Raw genomic sequence first — 23,889 nt, forward strand, 5'->3', positions numbered from 1 at the left:
TGTTTTTTTATTTTTTCGAAATTTTTAATTTTTCCACAAAGCCAAAAAAATTTAAAAAAAATTGCGATTCAAGTGGTATTATTATTTATTAAAAAAAAGTAAAATTTTTATTACCAATTGAAAAAATATATTTTTAATTAAAATCAATATAATGTTTTTTTAGTTTTTTAGAAATTTTTAATTTTTTCACAAAGCCAAAAAAAATTAAAAAAAAATTGCGATTCAAGTGGCATTATTATTTATTAAAACAAGTAAAATTTTTATTACTAATTGAAAAAATATATTTTTATTAAAATCAATATAATGTTTTTTTTAGTTTTTTAGAAATTTTTAATTTTTCCACAAAGCCAAAAAAATTAAAAAAAAAAAATTGCGATTCAAGTAGTATTATTATTTATTAAAAAAAAGAAAATTTTTTATTACCAATTGAAAAAATTTATTTTTAATTAAAATCAATATAATGTTTTTTTAGTTTTTTAGAAATTTTTAATTTTTCCACAAAGCAAAAAAAAATTAAAAAAAAATTGCGATTCAAGTGGTATTATTATTTATTTAAGAAAAAGCATAATCTTTATTACTAATTGAAAAAATATATTTTTAATTAAATCAATATAATGTTTTTTTAGTTTTTTCGAAATTTTTAATTTTTCCACAAAGCCAAAAAAATTAAAAAAAAAATTGCGATTCAAGAGGTATTATTATTTATTAAAGAAAAAACATAATTTTTATTACTAATTGAAAAAATATATTTTTTTATTTAAATCAATATGACGTTTCTATAGTTTTTTCGAAATTTTTAATTTTTGCATAAAGCCAAAAAGAAATATTTTTTATTAAAACAAATCGGAATTCAAATAGTATTGGTTTTTATTAAACAAAAAAATATAATTTTTTACTACTAATTGGAAAAAAAATCTGTTTTTTATATAAATCAATATAATGTTGTTTTCGACAATTTTGATTTTTGCAAAAAGCCTTTGAAAATATTTTTTATTAAAAAACAATTCGAAATTCAAATAGTATTATTATTTATTAAAAAATATGTAAATAATTTTTTATTACCATTTCGCTTTAGAAAAAAATATTGTTTTGTTTAGTTTTGTGAAAGTAATAGTATCAATTAATTTTTTAAACTTTTTTAATATTAATTACACAATTTTCCAAATATTTTTCTGAATTTTTTTAACGAAGCTACAAAAAGTAGAACTGTATAATGGTAATTCTAAAAATTTAGAATATTTAAAATTTTCCATTTTTATAAAAAAAAATTTCTAAACATGATTTGCAAAACATTTTTTTTGCATAAACATTTTCCAAAATTTTCGAATTTATCTCCTTAACTCATTGTGAATATCCTCACATGCCTAACACATGCAGCAAATGCAGCGGCATTCTTTGTTTTGCTCTAATATAAAAGCTATTAAAAACCAACCAACTCGGAACTAGCCACAAAATGTTGTATATAATATTACATACACAGTGTGTATGAAGTATATGTATATAAACTATATATGCATGTATGTATATGGGAAACTCACCTATTAATGCACAGCAGAGGTATAAAACTGCAAACGCATGCAAACCGCATACGCGCCACCGCTGTTGTTGCTGTTGCTGTTGCTTGTGTTGCCCCATAATTGTAAACTTGTTGCTGCGTCCCTTTAACTTCGCTGCGCACGTTTAGCGTGTATGCTGTAGTGTCTACTTATATATTTGAGTGCGTGTGTGCTGATTTATTTTTAGCCGCACTGACCGGCTTCACTTTTTTCAAATATCGTCAAAAATAAGCGCACAACACAAAAATTTGCCAAAAAATGTGTGTCGTTTACACTTTTTACAAACAGGAAAACTGCAATTTGTTGTTGTTTGTTATAGTAAATTTTTACTTCCAATTAATTTCGCAGCGCGTGTGTTCTAATTCACCGCATTTACTTATTTGTGTTGTAAAAAAATTTGCTTTATTTATTATTTAGTAATTTGAGTTTAGCAGCAACACTTTGCTGTCAGCTGCCGTCAGCTTTCAATCACTTTTGTTGTTGTTGCGTTGCTACTTTTTGAACACTTTTCACACTAGTAATTTTTACTGCAGGTTTTTTACGTTTGTTGCTGGTTGTGTTATCGGTTTTTATGACTCGAAAAGCTGTTTGCCGGCAAATTAAACCAATTTGGGATTACAAAAGTAATTTTGTTAATTTACAGCTGCGTTTTGGGTAGTAGCAAGGAAATATGCTGCAATGGAAAAATAAACAAAATTTAGTGAACTATAAGAAAACATATTTTTTTGTACAAAAAAAAAACAAAAATTTTGCACTGTAAAAAGTAATCAAAATGGTATCTACATAAGTATGTACATGTTTTTTGTAAATATTACTTTATATTTCAGCAATAATTTTTTCACAAATTTCATATAAATATAACAGTAATATGATAAACAAATTATTGAAATTTGATTAACAAGTGGACCAAAAAAAAAGTTAAAATTTCGTATTTTTGACAGATATTTTATTTTAGTTTATAAAATGGTTGCAGCTTTTATTCTATACCAATACTACTTTACGATTTAATAAATATAGGCTAACTTCAGCTGCACCTAGATGCTAGTATGATAGACTAGGATCTAGATAGCGTGTGTCTTTAGACAGTTAACAGTCGAATTGCTCGAACGAGTCACCGAAAATTGTACTCAACGGATGGACCATCTGAAAACTTGCCGCGGACAACATTTGAAGGAGATGATCTTCAAAAATAATTGCTAAAGAATGTGCTTTCGAATGATAATAAACATTCCATTTTAAATTTGAACCATCAAGTTTCTTAAAAAAAAATGTGGAATTTCGAAATGGCTCACCCTTATATATACTTGTAAGTTGCGGAAAAGATGCACCCTGTTATGCAGGTTTACATTTATAACTAAATGCCGAAAACAGTAATGAAAGCTCCCCATTAATATATGAGTAATTATAATATTGACCTTAGCGCCACCTATTGAAAAGCTTTCAGTTGTGAAATATCTGCAGTTAACTTGCTGAAAATTTTAAGATGAAGTTCAAATGCTTTCATAAACAAACTTTTCACTAGATTAAACCCATTTAGGTAACTTTTTCCCAACTTAGAAAAAACTAAAAATTATAGCTCGATGTTAAAGGGCTTTACCAGTGTGACGCATGAAAAAATAGGCGATTTTCGTAAATTTTTATAAGAGAAAGTACGCGATTGAATATTTCGAACTTCTTTGAACGTAATAAGGTATATTTTTAACTATATTTTAAGATTTTTTTTACAAAAATGTTGAAAAACAACGGAGTTATGTGCTGTCTTCGGAGGTGCCAAAGAAAAAAAGTGCCCTAACTGCAGGCATGATTCCGATATATCCTATACAATGAACTACGATCTTTGAAATATATCAAAAATTAAGAAAATGGCGTAGTTTTGAAAAAAAAACCGTTTTTTAGGTAAAAAATGGTCGTTCTTTTAATGCCAAGTTGACAATTTTCAACCAATCAAAAAGATCGTTTATATAAGCTATCGAAAAAGCAAATAAAAAACAAATTTTTGAACTTTCACACTGGTATAGCCCTTAATGAGTTGGAAAACAATGCTAATGAACACGGTGTTGTGCAACAAATTGAGTTTGCACACTTATTACAGATTATGAGTGCTGCTAGAAGCTTTCAAAAGCTTCCAAAAGAGAGCTTATAAAAGCTTAAAAAAACTATTCAAGCTTTCATTTATGCAATTTTCGCCATCAAATGGCTGTAAATGATTCTTACATATTGTTAGTGTTGCCAAGGAGCTTTCAAAAAAAAGGCTTTGTAAGCTTTCATTTGTGAAATGTTTTGTCGGTAAATTGCTGAAATTGATAAGTTGAAGTACAAATGCTTTCATATATAAACTTTTTACTAGATTAGGCATATAAAGTATATGTAGATTACTTAAAAATTCTAAAATGAAAGCTCGGTGTAAAGGTGTTGGAAAACAATACTTTCAATATTTTCTACAGATTTGGCTTATTTATAGTATTTTCTTTAAAAATCAATATTTCCAACAGATTTGGTTTATTTATAATGTTTTCTTTTGTAAAGTTAAGGAGTTTGTCTAAAGTATAAATATACCATAGCTGATGATTTTTCAGAAAATCTTGATTTAAATCCATTCTTCAGCGCCACCATATCCTGATTCTTCCACAAAGCAATTCCATCTGCTTGGAATGTATTCTTAACTGTACATAAAAGTTAATAAAATGCTTAAAAAACTTTCCTGGGCTTTCATTGAAGGATTAAAATGGTATCAATTAAACTTGATTTTTAAATTTTGGCATATACAATACTCAAAATGAATAATCACTCGAGTGATTTAGCTTTAACTGAGCACTATGTCAATAGTTTGACAACATCACATTTGCACTGATGTCGAAATAATATGTTGACAGTTGACTTGACAGCAGCGGCATTGCATTCACGGAGACAAGTGGTTTAACATGTCAGTTAGTGCCCTCTGCAGCGTTACAATTTTTGCAGTGAATCTGCAACGTGGAACATGTGTAATTTTTAATGGCAGGAAGCAAACTTTTATGTATTCTAAATATTTTATACATTTAAAATTTTATGCAAATGCAGGAATGCATATTCTCGCATGCATAATTGAACGAGCTTTCACCTTTAAAAACAGAATGACTAAATGTGCAAGACATTTTACATGCAATCATACATATGTGTATACTCAACCGAATTCCAGCTTTCAACAACAAATGCAACACCGAATAACTGACTGACATTTGAGAATTCATCTCGGGCAAAGCTTGTATGCTGTGGACATGATGACCTATTTTGCTGTAGATTTTTTTTGGTAGTAACACAAGAGTAAATTATACATAAATGCATACTTGAAGAAATAAATATGTATGAGTATGCCTTCATACAAGAGCACAAAAGTGCATAATCTTGAAGACTTATATGTATATAAAGGTAAATATTTCATATAATGTTATACATGTGTATATAGCATTATGTAGTATAACTGCACATTTAGTTAACCACTTTACAACTTGCCACTTTGCTTTGCTTTTGGCTTTCAACTCCATCGCTCGCATGCAGCCGTTGCACGACTCACTGCACGACCAAATTTGTAATGTTGCCTCAATTAACCTTAAAATCGTAGCGTCGTAAATGGGGCACTTCAAGTGCAGCAACACCAATGTCAAGGGTTATTAGGGCAATTTTATTACATGAGCAACGAAGGGAAGTGTATATGTAATTTAATTTAGTTGGTAGTCGAATGGTAACTCGACGCTAAGTTGGATAATTTAGCAGCAATGAGGGAAAATATATGTAGAATATGTTTTTCCCTCTATTTTTACACTTATACAGAACATTTATGTAACGATATATAAAATTTCTAAATTTGAGAGGGAGTAGTCCGAAATAAACTAGTTCGTAACTAGTTACATATAATAAAAATAATGATGTTATTCGAGTTTGAATAGCCCGAAATTAGCCCGAAATTAACTATCTCGTACAAAAAGCGGACAAAAAATTTCAAAAATATGAATACTTAAAAATTTTATTTTTCAAATGCGTAATATTATAATATGTTATCGGATTCGAAAGCCTCCATAACAGTTATAAAGAAATTTTTTATAGCGTTGGAAGTTTTAAAAATAATACATCGACTTGAATTGAACTATTTCGAAATTAACTAGCTTGCAACTAATTGAAACATATTAATTATTGGATTTAAAAATTATTGTCAAAGACTCTTCCGCACTGTCTTGATTGCTATATTTGAATAATGCGCTATTGCTAATCTTTGGCCATTCTCTATTATACTGGCCGAATTTATTTATGTCAGTTCTGCGTTTTAGACGCCACTCTGCTTGTTTGCGAAAATCGAAGACAGTTATGCCAAAATGTAAGAAGCTGAATATTAATAAATTATAATTAATTAATCACTTCTCCAATACTTTTAAACTGCCTCATTTGACTTTCCCACGCTTGAATTTTAAACCAAACTAGTGCGCAAGCGCGTCTTTGTATGGCTTCTTTATGTAAATACATGTCTATTTGAACATAATGCATAATATATAAGCGTGCTTGACAGCGAAATAAATTTCATTCGAAATGTGCAAACAGATCACCTGTCGGCCTTGTCGCTCGTCTAGTGCAACTAACTCAGTTCTAACGCTCGCTTTCGCTGATCTTCACTACTTTACGCCGACTTATTGCGCACTTTTGGCGCTAATAAATTTTCTTATTGGCATCCTTATTTCGAGCATTTAGATATTTTAGCGCTTGCACGCAAAATAAAGTGCAATCGGAATTTATTTATTATGTCGGCGCTAATTGACAGCTTTAGTTGTTTATTGGCAGCAACTGGCGATTTATACTAATTTTCTAGGAAAAAAGTTGCAGAAAAGTTTCTCACACAATATGCCACTTATTTATTTAGCGAAAATGAGCACTATAAATTTAGCATAACTTTTAGTAGAGAAAGGAAATCGAATGTTTCATAAACTAAATTTACTAAATTCGAGTTGTTGATTAGGTTAGAATCCCTAAGGATGGCGGAGCATTAAACTTAGACTGCTATGTACAGTCCTTTGTGAAGCCAGCGCACAGTGTTTTTAGTATTTTAAACAAAAAACATTGTCGTTTGCTCTATAATTTATATTACTTGAGTGAAAAAAGGTTTAGGAAAATAAATATAACATTAACATTAACATATACACTAAAACATAAAAAAAAACTAAAAAAAAAAATTAAAAACTGTTTTATCTCAAAAATATTATTTAACGGTTTAATTTATTCAACCGCTTAGTGCCATAATTACTATTTTTCTACACATATATTATAATTTTTACTATATATTCGGTAATATTGTAATTTTTTCGTAAATAGTTAATTGAAAAACGCTTTCATTCAACAATTGATTATTTGTAATGAAGAATCGCTTGAATGAGTTCCCATCAAACGTTAATAGACTACCAAGCACAAATAATAAACAATCTAGACGCATTGGCTGCATGAAACTAACATAAACAAAGTGTATTTGTTTTCGCAACTCATTTGTATGCTATGTATGTGTGGGTGTGCGTGAATAAAAATCGAAAAATTGCGATTTGTAAATAAATAAAAGCCTGTGAATGCAAACAAACGCGAATATGGCAATATGAGAATAAAGCATGCTCTCATTACGGCTTTCATTGTGTTGATGAGTATCATGTGACTTCGAAAAAAAATTTAACGGAAAGTGGAAACATTTTGATTTTAAATTTAGTATTGAAAATAATAATAAGAAACAATTTTTAAGTAAGAAATTTTATTTATTTTTTGAACTTTTTTTTATAAAATAAAAGAATATCGAATCAACTGAAAAAATTATGGAAACAAATTTTAAAGAAAAAATAAAATAATTAATTAGTAATTAAAAAATATATATAAAAAAATAGCAAAAGACTATTAAGAAGCATATTTAATTATTATTTTTAATTTTTTTCACATTAACCAATTAATAAAATTATATATAACAAATGTAAATTTCTTTGCTAGCAAGTAAAAACGGAAATGAAAAAAATAATTGAAGATTATAATAGCTTTTTTAATATTCATTTATACTAAAATAAAAAAGTTCAAACAAAATAATAAAAAAATAAAAAATAAAATAATTTTTTTTATATTAAAACAAAGTGAGTATCATAATATATTTTTCATTATTAGTTTGCACTAAACTAAAAATAAATATTTTTGTTATTAAAAATACTACTAACTGCTTGAAAAATAATTTTATTATAAAAAACTCAAAACGGATTAAGTTTAAAATGAAAAATTGAAAAAAATAAATTATTTGAATAATATTTCATATTTTTTTATATTTTTTATTACTATTTTGTACTAAACTAAACAAAAATTAGTAAAAAAAAAAATATTTTTGTTATTAAAAATACTACTAACTGCTTGCAAAATAATTTTATTATAAAAAAACTCAAAACGGATTAAATTTAAAATGAAGAATTAAAAAAATAATAATTATTTGAATAATATTTCATATTTTTTATTATTATTTTGTACTAAACTAAACCAAAATTAGTAAACAGAAATATTTTTGTTATTAAAAATACCACTAACTGCTTGCAAAATAATTTTATTATAAAAAAACTCAAAACGGATTAAATTTAAAATGAAGAATTGAAAAAAAAAATAAATTATTTGAATAATATTTCATATTTTTTTATATTTTTGTCATTATTATTTTGTTTAATTCGCTAAACCAAAAACTTATATAAAAATATACGTATATAGAAAAATACAATATAAAAAAAGAAAAGAAAATATGAATAATATTTCATTTAAATAAATAAGATAAAATTGTAATTTAATTTATATCAATATCTGTTAAAATAATATAATTCTCATTGAAATATATAATATTATTCATATGAAAAGCTTATTAAGAATAATGGCCAATGTGAAAAATAGGTATTAAAAAACTAATACAATTTTTTTAACTCCAACATTTTTTTTGCTAATAATTTTTTTTAATTAAACGATATATTTTTTTAATGAAAAGAAAACAATAATTTTTTTTTATAATACTTCTCACAAATTTATTAATATTTTTTTAGTAATAAAGGTTTTCTATTAAAAATTAAAAAAAAAAATTAATACAAGAATGTGTTATAAATAAAAAATATTTATGTAATAGTTTAAAGAAATTTAATTAAAGAGAAATTAGGTAAAAATAGAAAAAAATAATATATTTATGTATTCATACATATGTATATATGTATACATATATATAATATATAATTTTTTTGTTTAATTAAACGATAAATTTATTTTAATAAAAAGTAAACAACATTTTTTTTTTTGATAATATTTCTCTCAAATTTATTAATATGTTTTTGGTAATAAAGATTTTCCATAAGAAATAAAAAAAAAATTAATACAAAAAAGTGTTATAAATAAGAAATATTTATGTAATAGTTTAAAGAAACTTAATTATAGAGAAATTAGGAAAAAAATGAAAAAAGTTAATATAATTTTTTTCTGGTAATAAAGACTTTTTAATAAAAAGTAAAAAAAACTTTTACGAAAACTGTGTTATATACGAGTATATGTACATATATACAGAATATTTATATAAAAATGTAAATGAATATTAAAAAAAATTAGCTAAAAATTAAAAAATATATAGAAATTTAAATATAAATTCAAAAATTTAAAAGAAAAAATAATAATTAACATTAAGCGAATACTAATGTTAAAAAATATTTAAACATTTTAAATTAAAATCTTCTTTTTCACTTTTTATTTTTTTTTTCAAATATTTGTTTGCTTTATTTTTTTTCAAAAAGCTGTTTTAATGAAAAATAAAAAAATATTAAAAAAAAATAAAATGAAAAAAATGGTAAATATGTATATTCAATAAAACTAGAGTAAAGTTACATAGAAACATAAATAAAATTGTAATAAAACACATTTATAATGAAAAAAATTTAAATTAAAATACGAATAAAATGTTAATAAAAACGAATTTTAATTAAAATTATTTTTTTTTACTATTCGAAATTAATTAATTGAGAAAATAAATTGTTTTAATTAAAATATTATTTGAAAAAATTTGTTAAACATATTTTTGTAGCAAATGAAAATTGTATTATTTCTCTTTTTTTTTTAATTTCAATAAAGATATCTGTATAGTTTTGCAGCATTATTAAAAAGTTCAATCGACCCATCTTACAACTACACATTTTGCATTTTCCATTTTCCACCGACTATGAATCAAAATCAATTGCAGTGTCGCTTTGACTAAGCAAGAGGCACAGAGTTGCAGTGAGTGACGACGCTGTTGCAGCACGCTTGGACGCATCGCCTGATGGCAGCAACGCAGCTGCAGAGGCAAAAAGCAATGACAACTGGGGAATTGGCTTGGGAATGTTGGCGGAGCGCAAAAAAGCACAAAAATGCCAATAAAAAAAGAATTAAGTGACACAGGAACGAAAAAATAAATAAATATATGCATAAATGGCAAGACAAGTTGCAGAGAAGATATATGAATAAATGGAAAATTGAAATCATAGATATGCAATTCATAAGAAGCGCTATGCTTGAATATATGCAAATGTAGTGATGTAAATTTACATGAGAATTTACTTTTTACACACACACGCGCAGACATGCACGTGAGCATGTGAGTGAGCGCACAGCGGAACAAGTGCCAATGCACGACGGTGCGCTCAAAAGGAGCCAAGGGCAAAGGCAATGGCATGAATACAGTGATATAAGAAGTGATGGCAGCTAGTGGCTGCCAAAGCGACCTTACTTTACACACTTTTGGAGCACTATTTCGGCAGGCTGAAAGCATGCGGAGATTGCAAACACCCCAACAAAAGCAAACATGAAATTAAAAAAAAAACAACGTGCTAGTGAGAACCATTAAAAACGCTGAAATGCGCCACTGTGCGCCGTGTTAAGTTAGTAAACATGCGAAATGTTCAGCACTCGTAGGCAGGAAAAAAGCGCAGAACGAAGAAAAAGGAAAGTACGTATATAAGAGCAGCGTCGTCGCCTTTGTGCGTGTTGTCTCTCGCTGATGCGTGAAGACGTGTGACAGTTGTGTGATTGCGAATGGAGGAGCGCGAGAATTATGAAGTCAATAGTGACAGTTGAATGTGAGAAATAATGGGCAGAGCCAAATAAAAAGGATGCAGATAACGATCTCGAGGCGTCGTGTGGGTAAAAAGTGTAGAGAACCCAACGCGACAGTGAAAACTTTAATTTTGGAAATATTAATGTAATAATTTTAAAATGAACACTAAAAAGTTCAATATGTAAACAAGTAAAATTATTGCATTTGGCACAAAGAGCAACCTGAAGAGATTCAAGAGCTGTCATTTCATCCAGAAAAACAACGTTTTGGTGTGGTTTGTGTGCCGGTGGAATCATCAGTCCATAGTTTTTCAAAACGTAACCGTAACATAATCGTCAGTGGCGACTGTTATCGCATCATAAAAACCGACTATTTGATGCCTTAAATTGAGGCTCGCGATGTCGGCGACATTTGGTTCCAACAAGACGGCGCCACTTCCCACACATCGCATCAACCAATGGATTATTCGAGAACACTTTGATGAGCAGATAACTTCACTTTTGGTCCGGCCGATTGGCCACCAAGATCGTGTGCTAACACTCCTTTAAAGTCTATGCGGACAATCCCGCTTCGATTCAGGCCTTGGAGCAAAACATCACGCATGTCATTCGCCAGTTACTAGTGGAAATGCTCAAACGAGTCATCAAAAATTGGATCATCTGAGACGTGGTCGCGTCCAATTTTTTGAAGATAATTTTCAAGAAATAAATGCCAAAGAATGTTCTTACGAATGATAATAAACATTTCCCATTAAATTTGAAGTTTCTGTGTATTTTCTTTAAAAAAATAGGAAACCTGGAATTGTATCAACCTTTATCTAAAATAATGTTATGAGAAATTCCACAGAGACACATAGAATGATATTACTCATGGCCGCTAGAAAGAACTGAAAAGTGAAGTTGCCAAAAATGTACTATGGAATGGCGGTTTAAAAACATTTAAAAGTCCTGCACGATGCAAAAATGTGAAATCAACTTATATGCTTTAACTTATTAGGAAATCTTCAAGTGTATCACGATGAAGAAGCTTGAATTGACCTTGCTGGCGAACTTTTCTAATCTCAATATCTCGACTAAAACAATAGGAATATCATTGAGTAATCTATATTTAAAACGAGACCAAAAGGAACTCGTTTTTGGTGAAGATCCATTGAATTACCTTTAAAAATCGTGAAATCATCAAAATTTCTCTATTATTCACCCACTATTACTCATTAAAAAAATATTTTCACGCGCTCTTCATTTCGTTTTCAATTGCATAGATTTATTTTTTTTTATAAAATATATGAATTTTTCAAGATTTGGTAATAGATCACACAATCACACTTGAATATTTCATTGAAGTATTTACGTCAGCAATAATTACACGCTTTATTTAATAGACAATATATAAAATATTGTAAATGTAAAAGCTATTTGCAATTAAACCCAATATAATCTTACGAGGTACCGAATTTCTCTTGTTTACTACGGGACGTCTTCGAAATTCTTTATGAAAATTACTGTAAAAAGTAGAGCTCATGCACTGGTGTTAGAAATATCAAATTTGGACTCATAATTCTCAGTTGCAACTTTAAGAAGTTCAACGAACTGAAGTAAAGGCAATGAAACATTTTCAAGTCATCAATTTGTATACACTAAACAGGGTATACTAAGCTTGCCATGATGTTGTTAATATTCTACAGAAAACGTCGGAGACCTTATAAAGTATATATGGATGAATATTAAAGACCGACATGTCCAGCTGGCCGTCTGTTTATACGTGTACTAGTCCCTTAACTTTCGAGGTATCGATCTGAAAATTTACTCACGTCCTTTTCTCACTAAGAACCTGCTTATTTGTCGAAACCGTCGATATCGGACAACTGACGCATGTAACTGCCATACAAATTGAACGTTCAAACCCAAGTCCTTGCATAAAACACATTGCTTATTTGACACGGTCAGTATGCAAATTCTATTGATTGTCATTATTTTTAATAATGAAATAATTTATAACTTTCGTAATTTTTTTTTCCTACTGGGTCTTCAGCAAACAAGTTTGACTGCTTGCCTTTGCCATTGTTCTCCCTCTTAGTGCGCTTGTTACTGCTGCACTAGCTCCTTGCGAGCACTCATGCAGGTGTTAACGGAAATTAACCGACTCAAGGCTGCAGAAGGCCGAGTTTTGGAATGGCGCTTGCAAAGCCAATGCGGCGAGATGTGTGCTGAAGAGGCACGCATACTTACATATACATATGTATGTACTATATATGCTATGTATGCATGCCGGCGCGTTGATACGTGCATATAAAGTAAAAAATGCTGTATGTGTGTATTTTGTGTGTGTGTATATGTTCATATTTAGTATGCATGTGTGATTTTATTGTAAATATGTTGTAAGAATTATGTTTGTGTGTCTATTTGCATACCAATGAATTCGGAAGAACCTAAAAACTGTTTGTTGCACAAAGGAATTGCCACCGCTTTAGCGCGAAACAAGTGGAAAATAAATATTTAGTTGTGTAGGTAGGAAAAAACAACAAAAAAGAATTTTAAGCAAAACTACACGCAATGAATTGCTAATGGGCGGACGGACAAATATGTGTTTTTTTGTTTTTATGTGTGTCTGTGTATGTGTTTTTAAGCCAATAGTAAATCTGATGGCTACAATAAACCAAACTAAGACGCACTGAGCAAGCCGCGCATAAAACAATTGAGCCGCAAAAAAATATAATAATAACAAAGAATACTAATCATAAGTGGTTGGACGCCACTGTTGTTGCAAACATTCGCCTTTTTATGATTTTGGGCTTGTGATTTTTATCACAACTTTTATGAGTACCTGACCAAATATGCTTATCGCCATTTAGCTATAAATTCGCTGCCACAATGTATGGGCAAATACATACAGACACCAAAAAAAACTAACAAACAAAATGTAGAATGTGTGTATGACAGTTTAACGGACATGTGTATATACACACATATGTATATGCATATAAATATTAATGCTTGTATGTATGTATCTGAGTAAGCAAACAAAACAGCCGTTTGGCTGCGGCAGATAAGATTGAGCAAAAAAGTTGCACAAATAAGTGGCAGGTAGACTTAAGACTTTTGTGCTTATATGTACATATACTATACATACATACATATAGTATATCACAGCCAACACTATATATACATATAGCTATGTATATGTATCTATGGCTTTGTGTGCGTATAAAACACATTTTTATTATTCATAGGCGCTTACATGCAACACACGTACGTGCAACTGACTTTTTGACAACTCATTGTATGTGTATACATATGTATATGAAGCTTCTGACCAAAATGTTCTTTACGTACACAAACACACTCACGCCTAGCGTCGCTAGTAGTGTGCGTGTGCAAACTAGCTAGCGTCTCTTTGGCCAACTGACGCTTTACCTGTTCAACTGGCTGAAGCATATGCTGCTTAGTAGAGAATGCAATCAGCGCAACACAACAACAACAGAAAGCACATACAGCTACATATTCACAACAAAACTACACATAAGTATGTATATGGTGCTACTATATTACAAAGCAACTTCGCAGAATCGAGAGCAATTTATTTTCATACTCTTTTTATGCTCTCAAAGTGCACACACACCGTTCAAACGAAGCTAAGTACTAAATTGAAAATATATGTGCGTATTTGTATCTAAATAAAATATATGTTGTAAATAAAAAAAATATTTTCTAATAACAAAAATTCATAAATATAAAAAATAGTTTACAAATATGAAAAATACTGACTCTCATGAAAATGTAAAATCATGCTTGCAACGCTGCTCGGAGATAAAGTGACTTTTTGACGCTCAGACAATTATAGTGGCACTATAAAAAGTCTCGTCATAACATAGACGGTGAGTAGTTATCTAAAAAATGTCATATATGTTGCAATAGCGACCCATTTAGCTTTACAGCTGTAACTACCTTGGCTCTCTGGTTTGCCCACACAACCAAAACGAACGTGCTGGCGATAAAAGCTTGAATTCTTATGACGCAGAGCTGATTACTCAGAATGCGATGACGAGCCGAGTACGGTACAGGTGAATAATACAAATTTTGAGGCAGAAACTCGATGTGAATGAAAAATACTATATAGCGTAGTAAAATTGATAAATAAAAAGTAGGGTGGGCATAAAAAAAATAATTTTTTCGTTAGATGAAAAGTAGAGTAGAATAAAAAATTTAAATTAGATATCGTGAAAATAGTTTTCGAAATTACAAAAAAAAACTTGTACGAAATTTAGCGATATAAAAAAAAGTTATACTCTACTTGAAGTCGGATTGTTCAAAAGTTAGGTAAATAGGCGCATTTATCGCGAGTCCGCCAGTAATCCAAATTGGACAGCTAGAGTTGACTATCCCTTGTGATGCCTAGAACTCTTAAGTATGGCCCAAAAAGACTGTCGCACATCTCCAAAGCGCCTAGAGGTAGCCGCAAATTTATTGAGCTGGTTAATTTTGGGTAGTCGAAAAAGTAATTTCGTATTTTTTTATATCTACTTAAGCTGATTTGTCGAGTTTATTGAAAGTATGGTAACCAAAATGTTGCAATCTTAGTCTGGCCAAAGCTGGACAGTGAAAGAGCAAGTGTCTAGATGTTTCTAACTCATCTCCCTCCCTATCTTCTTTCTAGTGGCCATGTGAACCTTGCTAAGAGCTAATAGTTCCATGGACCTTTTACTTGCAATCTGTGCGTGAAGGCTTTCATAATCGCCAAACTGCTTACAGAGCTCGCGTTAGGCCCATAGCTACAGCGCCAGAGTTCACGAAAACGGATTAACTCATTCTAACGACAGTCGGGTCTAAGCAACCGGAACGGACCCGGATTTTTATCCGGCCAAGGACTGTCAACTCGCCACCATTCTTGGCAATTACTTCAGGTACGTCTTCTGACACTACAGCGACAACAGCAGGGGAACACGTTCCCATCCTAATGGTATTCAGGTAAATTTGCGATTTCTTCCAAGCTATTTAGCTTTACAGTTTCTGACGATTCCGGTGTGGGTAGGCATCCAGACAAGTTCAATATGGAAGCAGCTTGATGCAAGAGTTAGTGAAGTCATCACTCATACACTTTCGGAGCTCACTAGTTCCTGCAAATTCAAGGCCTGTATAGCAACTATATCATCAGAGTGGATGCATACCTCCAAAGAAGCCGCACTTCGTTGAAGTGCACTTGCTGCTAGCTTAATAGCTGCCACTTCTGGTTGAAAGTCAGTACAGTGGTCTCGCAGCCAGAAAAAACAGTTGATTGAGAGCGCCCGACAGAAGACACCTCCTTCAAAAAGACCATTTTTTCATAACAGCTGAAGTTTTTCAAATTTAAAAAGTTAAAATATTGAACGTTTTTAAACTAAGCTAAATAAAAAATGTTTTAGTTTATTCTTAAACTCATATTAGAAGTTATTTACGTGACTTTCTTTTTAACTGTTTACACTTTTTCATTAACGGAAAAATTATGTATGTTTTCACTTGGAAATTTGAAACATTTTCACTCGACATTTTTCAGGCATTTTCACATAAAAAACGCTTCCTTTCCTTTTCTCTAATTACAAGGGCATCGTGACTTGTAATTTTTCAAGTTTTCGCCACCTGTGTAATTAGAAGCCATAAATAAAACTACCAAAAACAATGAAAATTACATACTACACAGTGTCAATATGCGCAACAACAATAGCAACTGTAGAAACAGCTGAAGAGCGTAACGATCGCCAACAATTAGCGGCAAATTAATTTCTTTATTATTTTGTTTTATAACCGTAAATGGCTTGCAGTTATGTCGGGAAGTTAGGTTTTGAGTTTTAAAATTGTTGTTGCCTTTTTACTTACTCTCCTTTACACAAACATGCAGGCATATGCGCATACGTATGTATTATTAATGATCATATTTCATGCTTTTTGTTGTTGTTTTCAGTTTTTTTTTTTTTGAAAATTAAACATAACTCAAGGCTAATTATGTGCAACAACATTTGTTTCAGTGCGTTGAGAACAGTGACAGCCGAAAGCAAGGCGTGTAAAAGATATGAAAGGTAAGCCGAGGGAAATTAAATTTTCGAAAGTTGTTTTTGTTCTTTTCATTTTTTTATTTTAGTATTTTTTTTAATGATAGGTACAATGAACCATTGTGCACCGCTTGAGTTATGAAAACTTGTATAGTAAGAATATAAACGCTGTAATTGCTGAGTGATGAATGATGACTAAGTTAAAGAATCATTAAAGAAACTTTGTGGAAATTAGTTTAAGCGCTTTTAAAGTTGGAAAGTTGGGCTTTAATGCATTTTTTATTGTCCGTTAATTTGGAAAGTTGCGCTTAAAAGCGGGTAAGTGAGTTCAAACGCCTTGTTTTATTCTATTATCCTGAGCTCAACTAATGGAGGACAAACATAAAGCTTATTGACTATATAAAATAATATATTTAACTGTTTAAAATATTTTTCGAAATTGAAGTTTACACACAAGCACTTTTTGTATAAAAAAACTTTACTTTGAAACAACGTAGTAGGCACATAAAATCCGAGAGAATTAACTTTATTTAAAGTTCCATATACGAAATTACAAACTTTTTTATGTAATAAATAAATTGAACGAAGGTTTTTTAGAGTAACTATTAAAAAGATCGATATTAAGCGCATGAATGTGAAAAGAGCAATGCTACAATTTCATTGGCCAGCTAGCGAGAAATAACTCTGAAAAGTTGCAAAGTAAGTGCGTGAATGCGAAAAGAGCAATGCTGCATTTTTATTGGTCAGCTATAGGTTTTACTCTCGCTGCCAACATGCTGGCAATTAGAGTTGAGTTATATTAAGAAACTCACTAAAGCGGAAGGCAGTATTTGAGATTTTCAATTAGTTTATTAGAGACACTTCAGATTTCTTGAGGATAAAATACAGTTTTTCAGCCATTTTAATAATATAAGAGTATCAAGTGTATCAAGTATTTAACCAGAAGTTTAAAGGCTTTTTGTTGTGATCATGAACTGTATATACTATAGCTGGTACTTTTGAGTATAAGGAAGAAAACATTAGTGAGAAGAAAGTACTGGCCTGGCGTTGTCGCGTTGTCTACTAAGAAATGTTGGCTTTATTTCTTCATAAAGAAGAGTGTGACATATTTGTATATATATTTGTTGAATGTTTAAGAGTTTAATTATTCAAAGGTTAAAAATTCATTAGAAATTTTTTCAAAATATTTTAAAATTTTATTTTTACTTTAAAAAAATAATTGACTCTTTCAACGATTATTAAGAATTTTAGAATAGATGGGAGTTTCAAGAAACTGATTAGGTTAAAGTTTAGTATAAAAAAATATATGAGTATACTAAATCCATATATACAAAGCTCGGCTAAGTTGTAACATTTTCGCAATAAGAAAATTGTAATATTGTGTAAGCCTTGGAATCAACCGCAATTTGTGCCACTATTCAACCACAAACGAAAACAAATGCGAACTGAATGTGTTTATATGTATAACATAAAGACATAAATTTAGCCATAATTATGGAAATTTGCCTCTAAAAATATATTTCGTACTAATATATGATTTCACAATGACTATTAATTGAATTATAGGGGAAAATTCTACTGAAATGGATTGACATTTCTGATGATTCGCTTGTAGCTAAGTAGGAAAGTACAATTTTACTATAGAATTTTTCTTGTAGTAGTAGTGTCTTCAATTGTGTCACATTATTTTAAATTTGTGTCGGAATTGTAGTGAATAAATGACTCGCTTTGATCACAATAATGCATTGCACAATATACATATAAATGGAACTAGTTGCAAACTAGTCACGAACTAGTTCATAACTAATATAATACCGGAGACTGTATAAAGAGGATGTGTGAATATTCAGCGCGTTGAACTGAGCCAATTTGGCCATGTCTGTCTGTCCGTTTGTATATACATATGTAACTAGTCCCTCAGAAGCTGCTCTTTAATCGGAACTATGGATATCGGACCGCTTTAGCACATATGCAGTTGCCATATAAAGTGATCTATTAAGCTCAAATTTTAATAAGGGAAACTTTTTTATTTAACATCCATAGCAACGTTACAAGCCTGGAACTAATTGCTCAGGTCGGACAACTGTAGCATATAGCTGTCTTACAAACAGACCGAATAAACTCAGATCCTTGTAGGGAAACTTTTTTTCATTTGTGAAGCCTATTATTATTAAAGGTTCTTTAATTTTCAAAATTTCCAAATTTTTATATAAATTTCCAAATCTTTCAGGCTATATATGGTTTGCTTAAGTTCTATTTACAAATAGTTTTAAAAAATCTAAAATAATAATAAATTAAAAATCTAACAATATTTTTTTTTCTAAAATTTCTGCTATAAAATGTTATCTTAGAAGATTTGTATGTCAAGAAAAAGCTTGGATTAATCAAAATTTAATTTGGAGATAAACCAATATTTCTAAATAAGTTCGTTGAAATTGTTTAAAGAAAAGTTCTGAAGCTTTCGAAATTAGTTTAAGATAAACTAAAATATTTTGCAAAATTTTCGATATTATCCAAATATTTGCGAACATCACATTCAGTGTGACTCCTAATTATTCAAAATTTTAAATGCAGACCATTTCGTTTAACCGTATATCTCCTAATTGTTTGAATTTTTATTTTTGGCTCAGCCAAATTTATTGTAGCCAGAAAGGTTCATAGAAATATTAGATATGTATATGCAGAAAATAAAAATTCAATTTATTGTATGAAAATTTTGAATTTTAGTTTTCCTTATTGCGTTTCGAAAAATTTCACAAATCTTTCTTTATAAATGTCAAATATATATGGTTAGTTGCTGAATACTATGTAATTAATTTGAAATTTACAAAAAGAAAGATTTTTGAACATTTTCGAATGTTTTGTTTCAAACCTATGGGTTTTAGTAATTAAAAAAAAGCCAACATTAGCAAAAAAATTTGAAATTTATTTTTCAAAATTTCAGAAGGTTTGAGCCATCTTTTAATACTTATTAAACAATTTAATACGTAGGAACTAGCTACAGGTAACTTCCTAACTCGAATCGCCATAATCCGCAAAAAAAAAATTTGAGTTAGAGAGATTTTGAGTTATCGAAGTTTTCTTTAACACACAATTTTTAAAAAATCTGTGAAATATAGATTTACATTGTGACTATAAATTCGGTCACAATTCTACACTGTGTGAAAAAAATGAACTTTATTGGGACGAGTCAAGCTAGAACGCATTTCATTTCTTTCAAGGTTATGAACCACTCGTAGGCTTGGTTTTTGATAAAACTGAATCACCGTAAGCCTTTTCCAACATTCGCAACGATTCCGCACATGAAATTTGGTTATAAAAACAAAATTTGATACAAATTCTTTGTTCGATATTTTTATACATTGTAAAAGTCGTAAAGAACTACTGAGGTGTACCGAGTTTAAATAGGAAAATTGCCAAGTAATAAGTTAAGTAAACATTTTTGGATGACGATTGAATAATTTATTCTTAAGAATCCTGTTCGTTTTTTATGGCGCTAGAAGTCATATTAGTTGGGTCTGAAATATTCGGTTCTGCAATATCATCTGCTATAAAGCCGGCAATTCTCATTATCCACCTCAAAATGAGTTGTAATAGTAACATTTGAAGGGCTAAATACGCCCTGCGATATCTACGTGAGCAGTTGTTTTCAAAGTGGTGATTTCTCCGAAAAATGCGACTTGGAGGATCACGTGCCGATTTTAAAGTTCGATTTATGGAAAAAAATTGTGTGAAGTTTGACTTCTAAACGCTATTGTCAATTGAAGAGTTTGAGTTATGAAGATCTTCGAGTTGTAGAAGTTCAAGTTGTGGAAGTTCAACTGTTTATATATTTAAAATTTACTGAAAGAGAATTTTTGTCATTTCACACACGGTTGGATGCCAAAACCAAAATTTTAATAAATTTTTGAAAATTTTTTAAATATGTTCGAATAAATTTGTTTAATTTATCTGAAAATATCTGAAAGGTTTTGCTCAATCTAACAACCTAAAAATAATTTATTTTAAAATTTATTTATAAAGTTTCCAAAATATTTTGAAGCAGAAAAAATATTTGCTTTTTGAGTTTTCTTAAACTTTTGTAAGAACTACACAAAATTCAAAATCAATATTTTTTGAATTTTTTTTAAAGAGCGAGCAACAAAACATTTGCAAAAAGCACAAGAAATGTATCAATTTTTATCAAATTGTTTAAAAAATTAAACAAATTGAATGATTTAATTTTTTATTTAAGGTTTTGTATATAGAATTATTCAGGCAGAATACTTTTCAAAAAAAATTAATGTTTCGAAAATTTAATTTCAAAATTTAAAATTTGCAAAACTTTATTTCAACATTTTTTTTAAAACCTTTTAAGCAATTTTTGGTTGCATCCAAATACTTTTAGCCCAAAATATGTAATAAATTACAATAAAATATAATTTCTGTAGTCAGTTTTAATAAATTTATAATTAAATTAATAATAATTTTATATTTTTAATAATAAATTTATATTTTTAACAAAAGAAAATTATAACTTTTACAAAAAACACTACGGAAGATTTGGTATTGAATTTCAATACATTGAAGAATTGTAAATTTTAGAATTCAAAAATTTTAAAACAAATAAAAATTTAAAATATTCAATTCCTTTTACTTAAAGTAAAAAAAAATGATTTATTTTTTTGTTTTACTTAATTCCTTTTACTAAAAGTAAAAAAAATAATTTGAAAAATTTTACATTTTTTCTCAAAAATTTTAACAATTTTTGTCTAAATTTCATAAATTGTATCTACTTTAACACTTATTTCCAATTGGCTTATAATTTATTGAAAAATTAGTCAGAATTTTGAAATTGAAATTCACTTATGAAGATTTAATATTTTATTTAAAATTTTGTATGTGAAAATGTTAACAAACAATTTTTTTAATTTTAATTTAGAATTTAAAATATTAAAGAATAATAATTTTTAAAGTTTAAAAAATTTCTATATGCTTTTCAACACATTTAGCGGTATCTAAGTACTCATAGTCAAAAATATTAATGAAAACTAAGTTCAAATATTTTTTCTTATAAATTTCTGCTTTTGATTATAAAAAAAAAATTACATAAATTTAATTTACTTTTACATTTTTTAAACTGAGAAACGTAATTTTCTTAACAAAAAAAAGATGTAAATATTCGTCCAAAATATATTATTTATTTTTGAATATAAGCCAATTTTATCTTTTGCCACTTTGTCTGTCTGCTTTTAATAATTTGACAAAAAAAAGCAACTTTTGAGCTAAAACCCATAAAATTTAAATTGCTTCTGCTATTACTAGGAAACAAGAAATACAAAATTCAATTAAATTAGACGCAATGTCATTCACTTTAGTTTTTATATTTTTTTGCTGTAAATTATTTTCGTAAACGCCAGCCAAGTCAACATAAAAGTAAAACAACTGCCGCCTTTGCTGCTTTTAATAACTCGAAATGCCGCTGCCAGCACTGAACATTTATAAATAACATTTGCTTTTGTTGTTGCTAGCGTTTTTGTGTTTTCATATTTCATTTGTGGAATATTTGCTACTCTATTGCATATTTATTTTATTTTTCATTTTTCATTTCTCTTTAGTATTTAGTTTTAATTCTTTTCAACTTTGCATTTCGCATTCACATATTTCATTTGCCTTGCGCCCCTAACACCAACGTTAAACAAACAAACAAACAAACACACACTCATACATTTGCGCTTTGGAAAATATTTCTCAATTTATTTAATACATTTTGCTCAACGTCGCCAGCGCTTTTATCTGTTATTGCTGTTTGTTTTACTACTTTGCGCTTAACCGCTTTGTGGCTGACTGCCTTTTGGCCGTGTCTCTCACAGCGCGCTGGCAGCCGCGCGCAAAGTTGGTCAGAACAGAATGTAAAAAACTGGTTGCGTGTGGAGCAGGGGTCATTGGGGGTGCCGGCCGGTGTATGGAACAATGGGAACGCCTGCGAAACGTACCGGCCAGGCTTTGCGAAGCTTAAATCCAGTTTTGCTGTTGCAGGTACTGGCTAACAGGCACACAATGCAACAAGTTTCGAAAGCTGTACTTGTATTTTTTATAGCTTAATGCCCAGCTGCAGCAGTAATAATTTTAATGATGTTTTTTTGTGTAATTTTTTTTTTTAATTTTTTTCTTAATTTTAGCTTATAAAAAAGTAGTAATTCGTGTAACACCAACCATTTATTGCACGTGCACCTGCGATATCTGGATATTTTCCGGCTGACACACTTGCCAAAACTTGCTGGCTGCTGGTTATTCGCTCGTTAACACACACGCACACGCGTACAAATGCCAATAAGCGTTTTGACAGCGCACGAAAATTGTCAAAAGTCGGGGCGGCGACACACTTTTCGTGTTTTTTGTGTGCTTTGGCAATAAGTTGCAGTTTTTTCAGTGAATTTCCATTTGCTTCAACGCGCACTTTGCACACTCTTTTTTAGAAATATTTTTATTTAATTTTTGTGTATTAAAAAATAAAAATAAATTCGTTTGTACGCAACACGCGGCGTTCTGTGCGTATTTTCTACTTTTTTTCTTCAAACTTTACAATATTTATTTGTTTCTTTACACACACTCTAGAGCGCAACGTCACCACAGAAACGAAGAAACGAACTCAACGCAAGCGAATGCCAAATAGTACTGAAGTTGCGTACACTCGCGCGTTTAACAATCGCGTCAACTCGGTGCGCTGGCGTTTGCCGTTACTACCAGCTACGATGTTCGAAAATGTTTTGCCACCGCTACTCCTCGTCGTCGTCTGCTGTTTGCTTTTGCTTCGCGTTAAGCTGTTTGGATTGTACTCCAAGTGGTTTTTGGTTTTGAGCGTTTTGCCGTTGTTCCAACTGCGCGCTGCGCTGCCAATGTTGATACTAAATGCCAGCGCTGCGTCATTATTTCGATAAAGTATCTCACAGATACAATTGGAAATGTTGCGCGCCGGTGTTGGTGCTGGCGGTGGTAGTGACGTCGCTGTTGGCAACATGCTGCTGTGTGTGAGAGAGTGAATGTTGCGGCGAGCGCACTGAAATGTTTATAAACATTTAGTGTTGCTGTAAATTGGCAGGAATTTATGTGAGAATCGTTGCAGAAGTAAAGATTGGCGTTGGACTATTTTTAGACTGTTAAACGGTTTTCTCGACAAGCTATCTGGCTACAGCATTCCGAAGTAAGCCGGATTTTATCCAGTCAGGGTTGTATTCTTCACT

General features: G+C 29.9%; 1 protein-coding gene across 7 annotated transcripts in view; it reads right to left on the reverse strand.

Moving 5' to 3' along the window:
• LOC120776153 (fasciclin-2) overlaps positions 1-23,527 on the reverse strand; it is a 269,295-nt gene extending 245,768 nt beyond the window's left edge. For all 7 annotated transcript variants that reach the window (XM_040106699.1, XM_040106703.1, XM_040106700.1 and 4 more), the window contains exons 1-2: positions 22,862-23,527; positions 1,539-2,229 (exon numbers count right to left, since the gene is read on the reverse strand). In XM_040106699.1, the coding sequence (XP_039962633.1) occupies positions 1,539-1,635 (97 nt within the window). In that variant the 5' untranslated portion in view covers positions 1,636-2,229; positions 22,862-23,527. The remainder of the gene's footprint in view (positions 1-1,538; positions 2,230-22,861) is intronic.
• Positions 23,528-23,889: the final 362 nt, after the last annotated feature.

This window comes from Bactrocera tryoni, chromosome 4, assembly GCF_016617805.1.
Source record: "Bactrocera tryoni isolate S06 chromosome 4, CSIRO_BtryS06_freeze2, whole genome shotgun sequence".
Lineage (NCBI taxonomy): Eukaryota > Metazoa > Arthropoda > Insecta > Diptera > Tephritidae > Bactrocera > Bactrocera tryoni.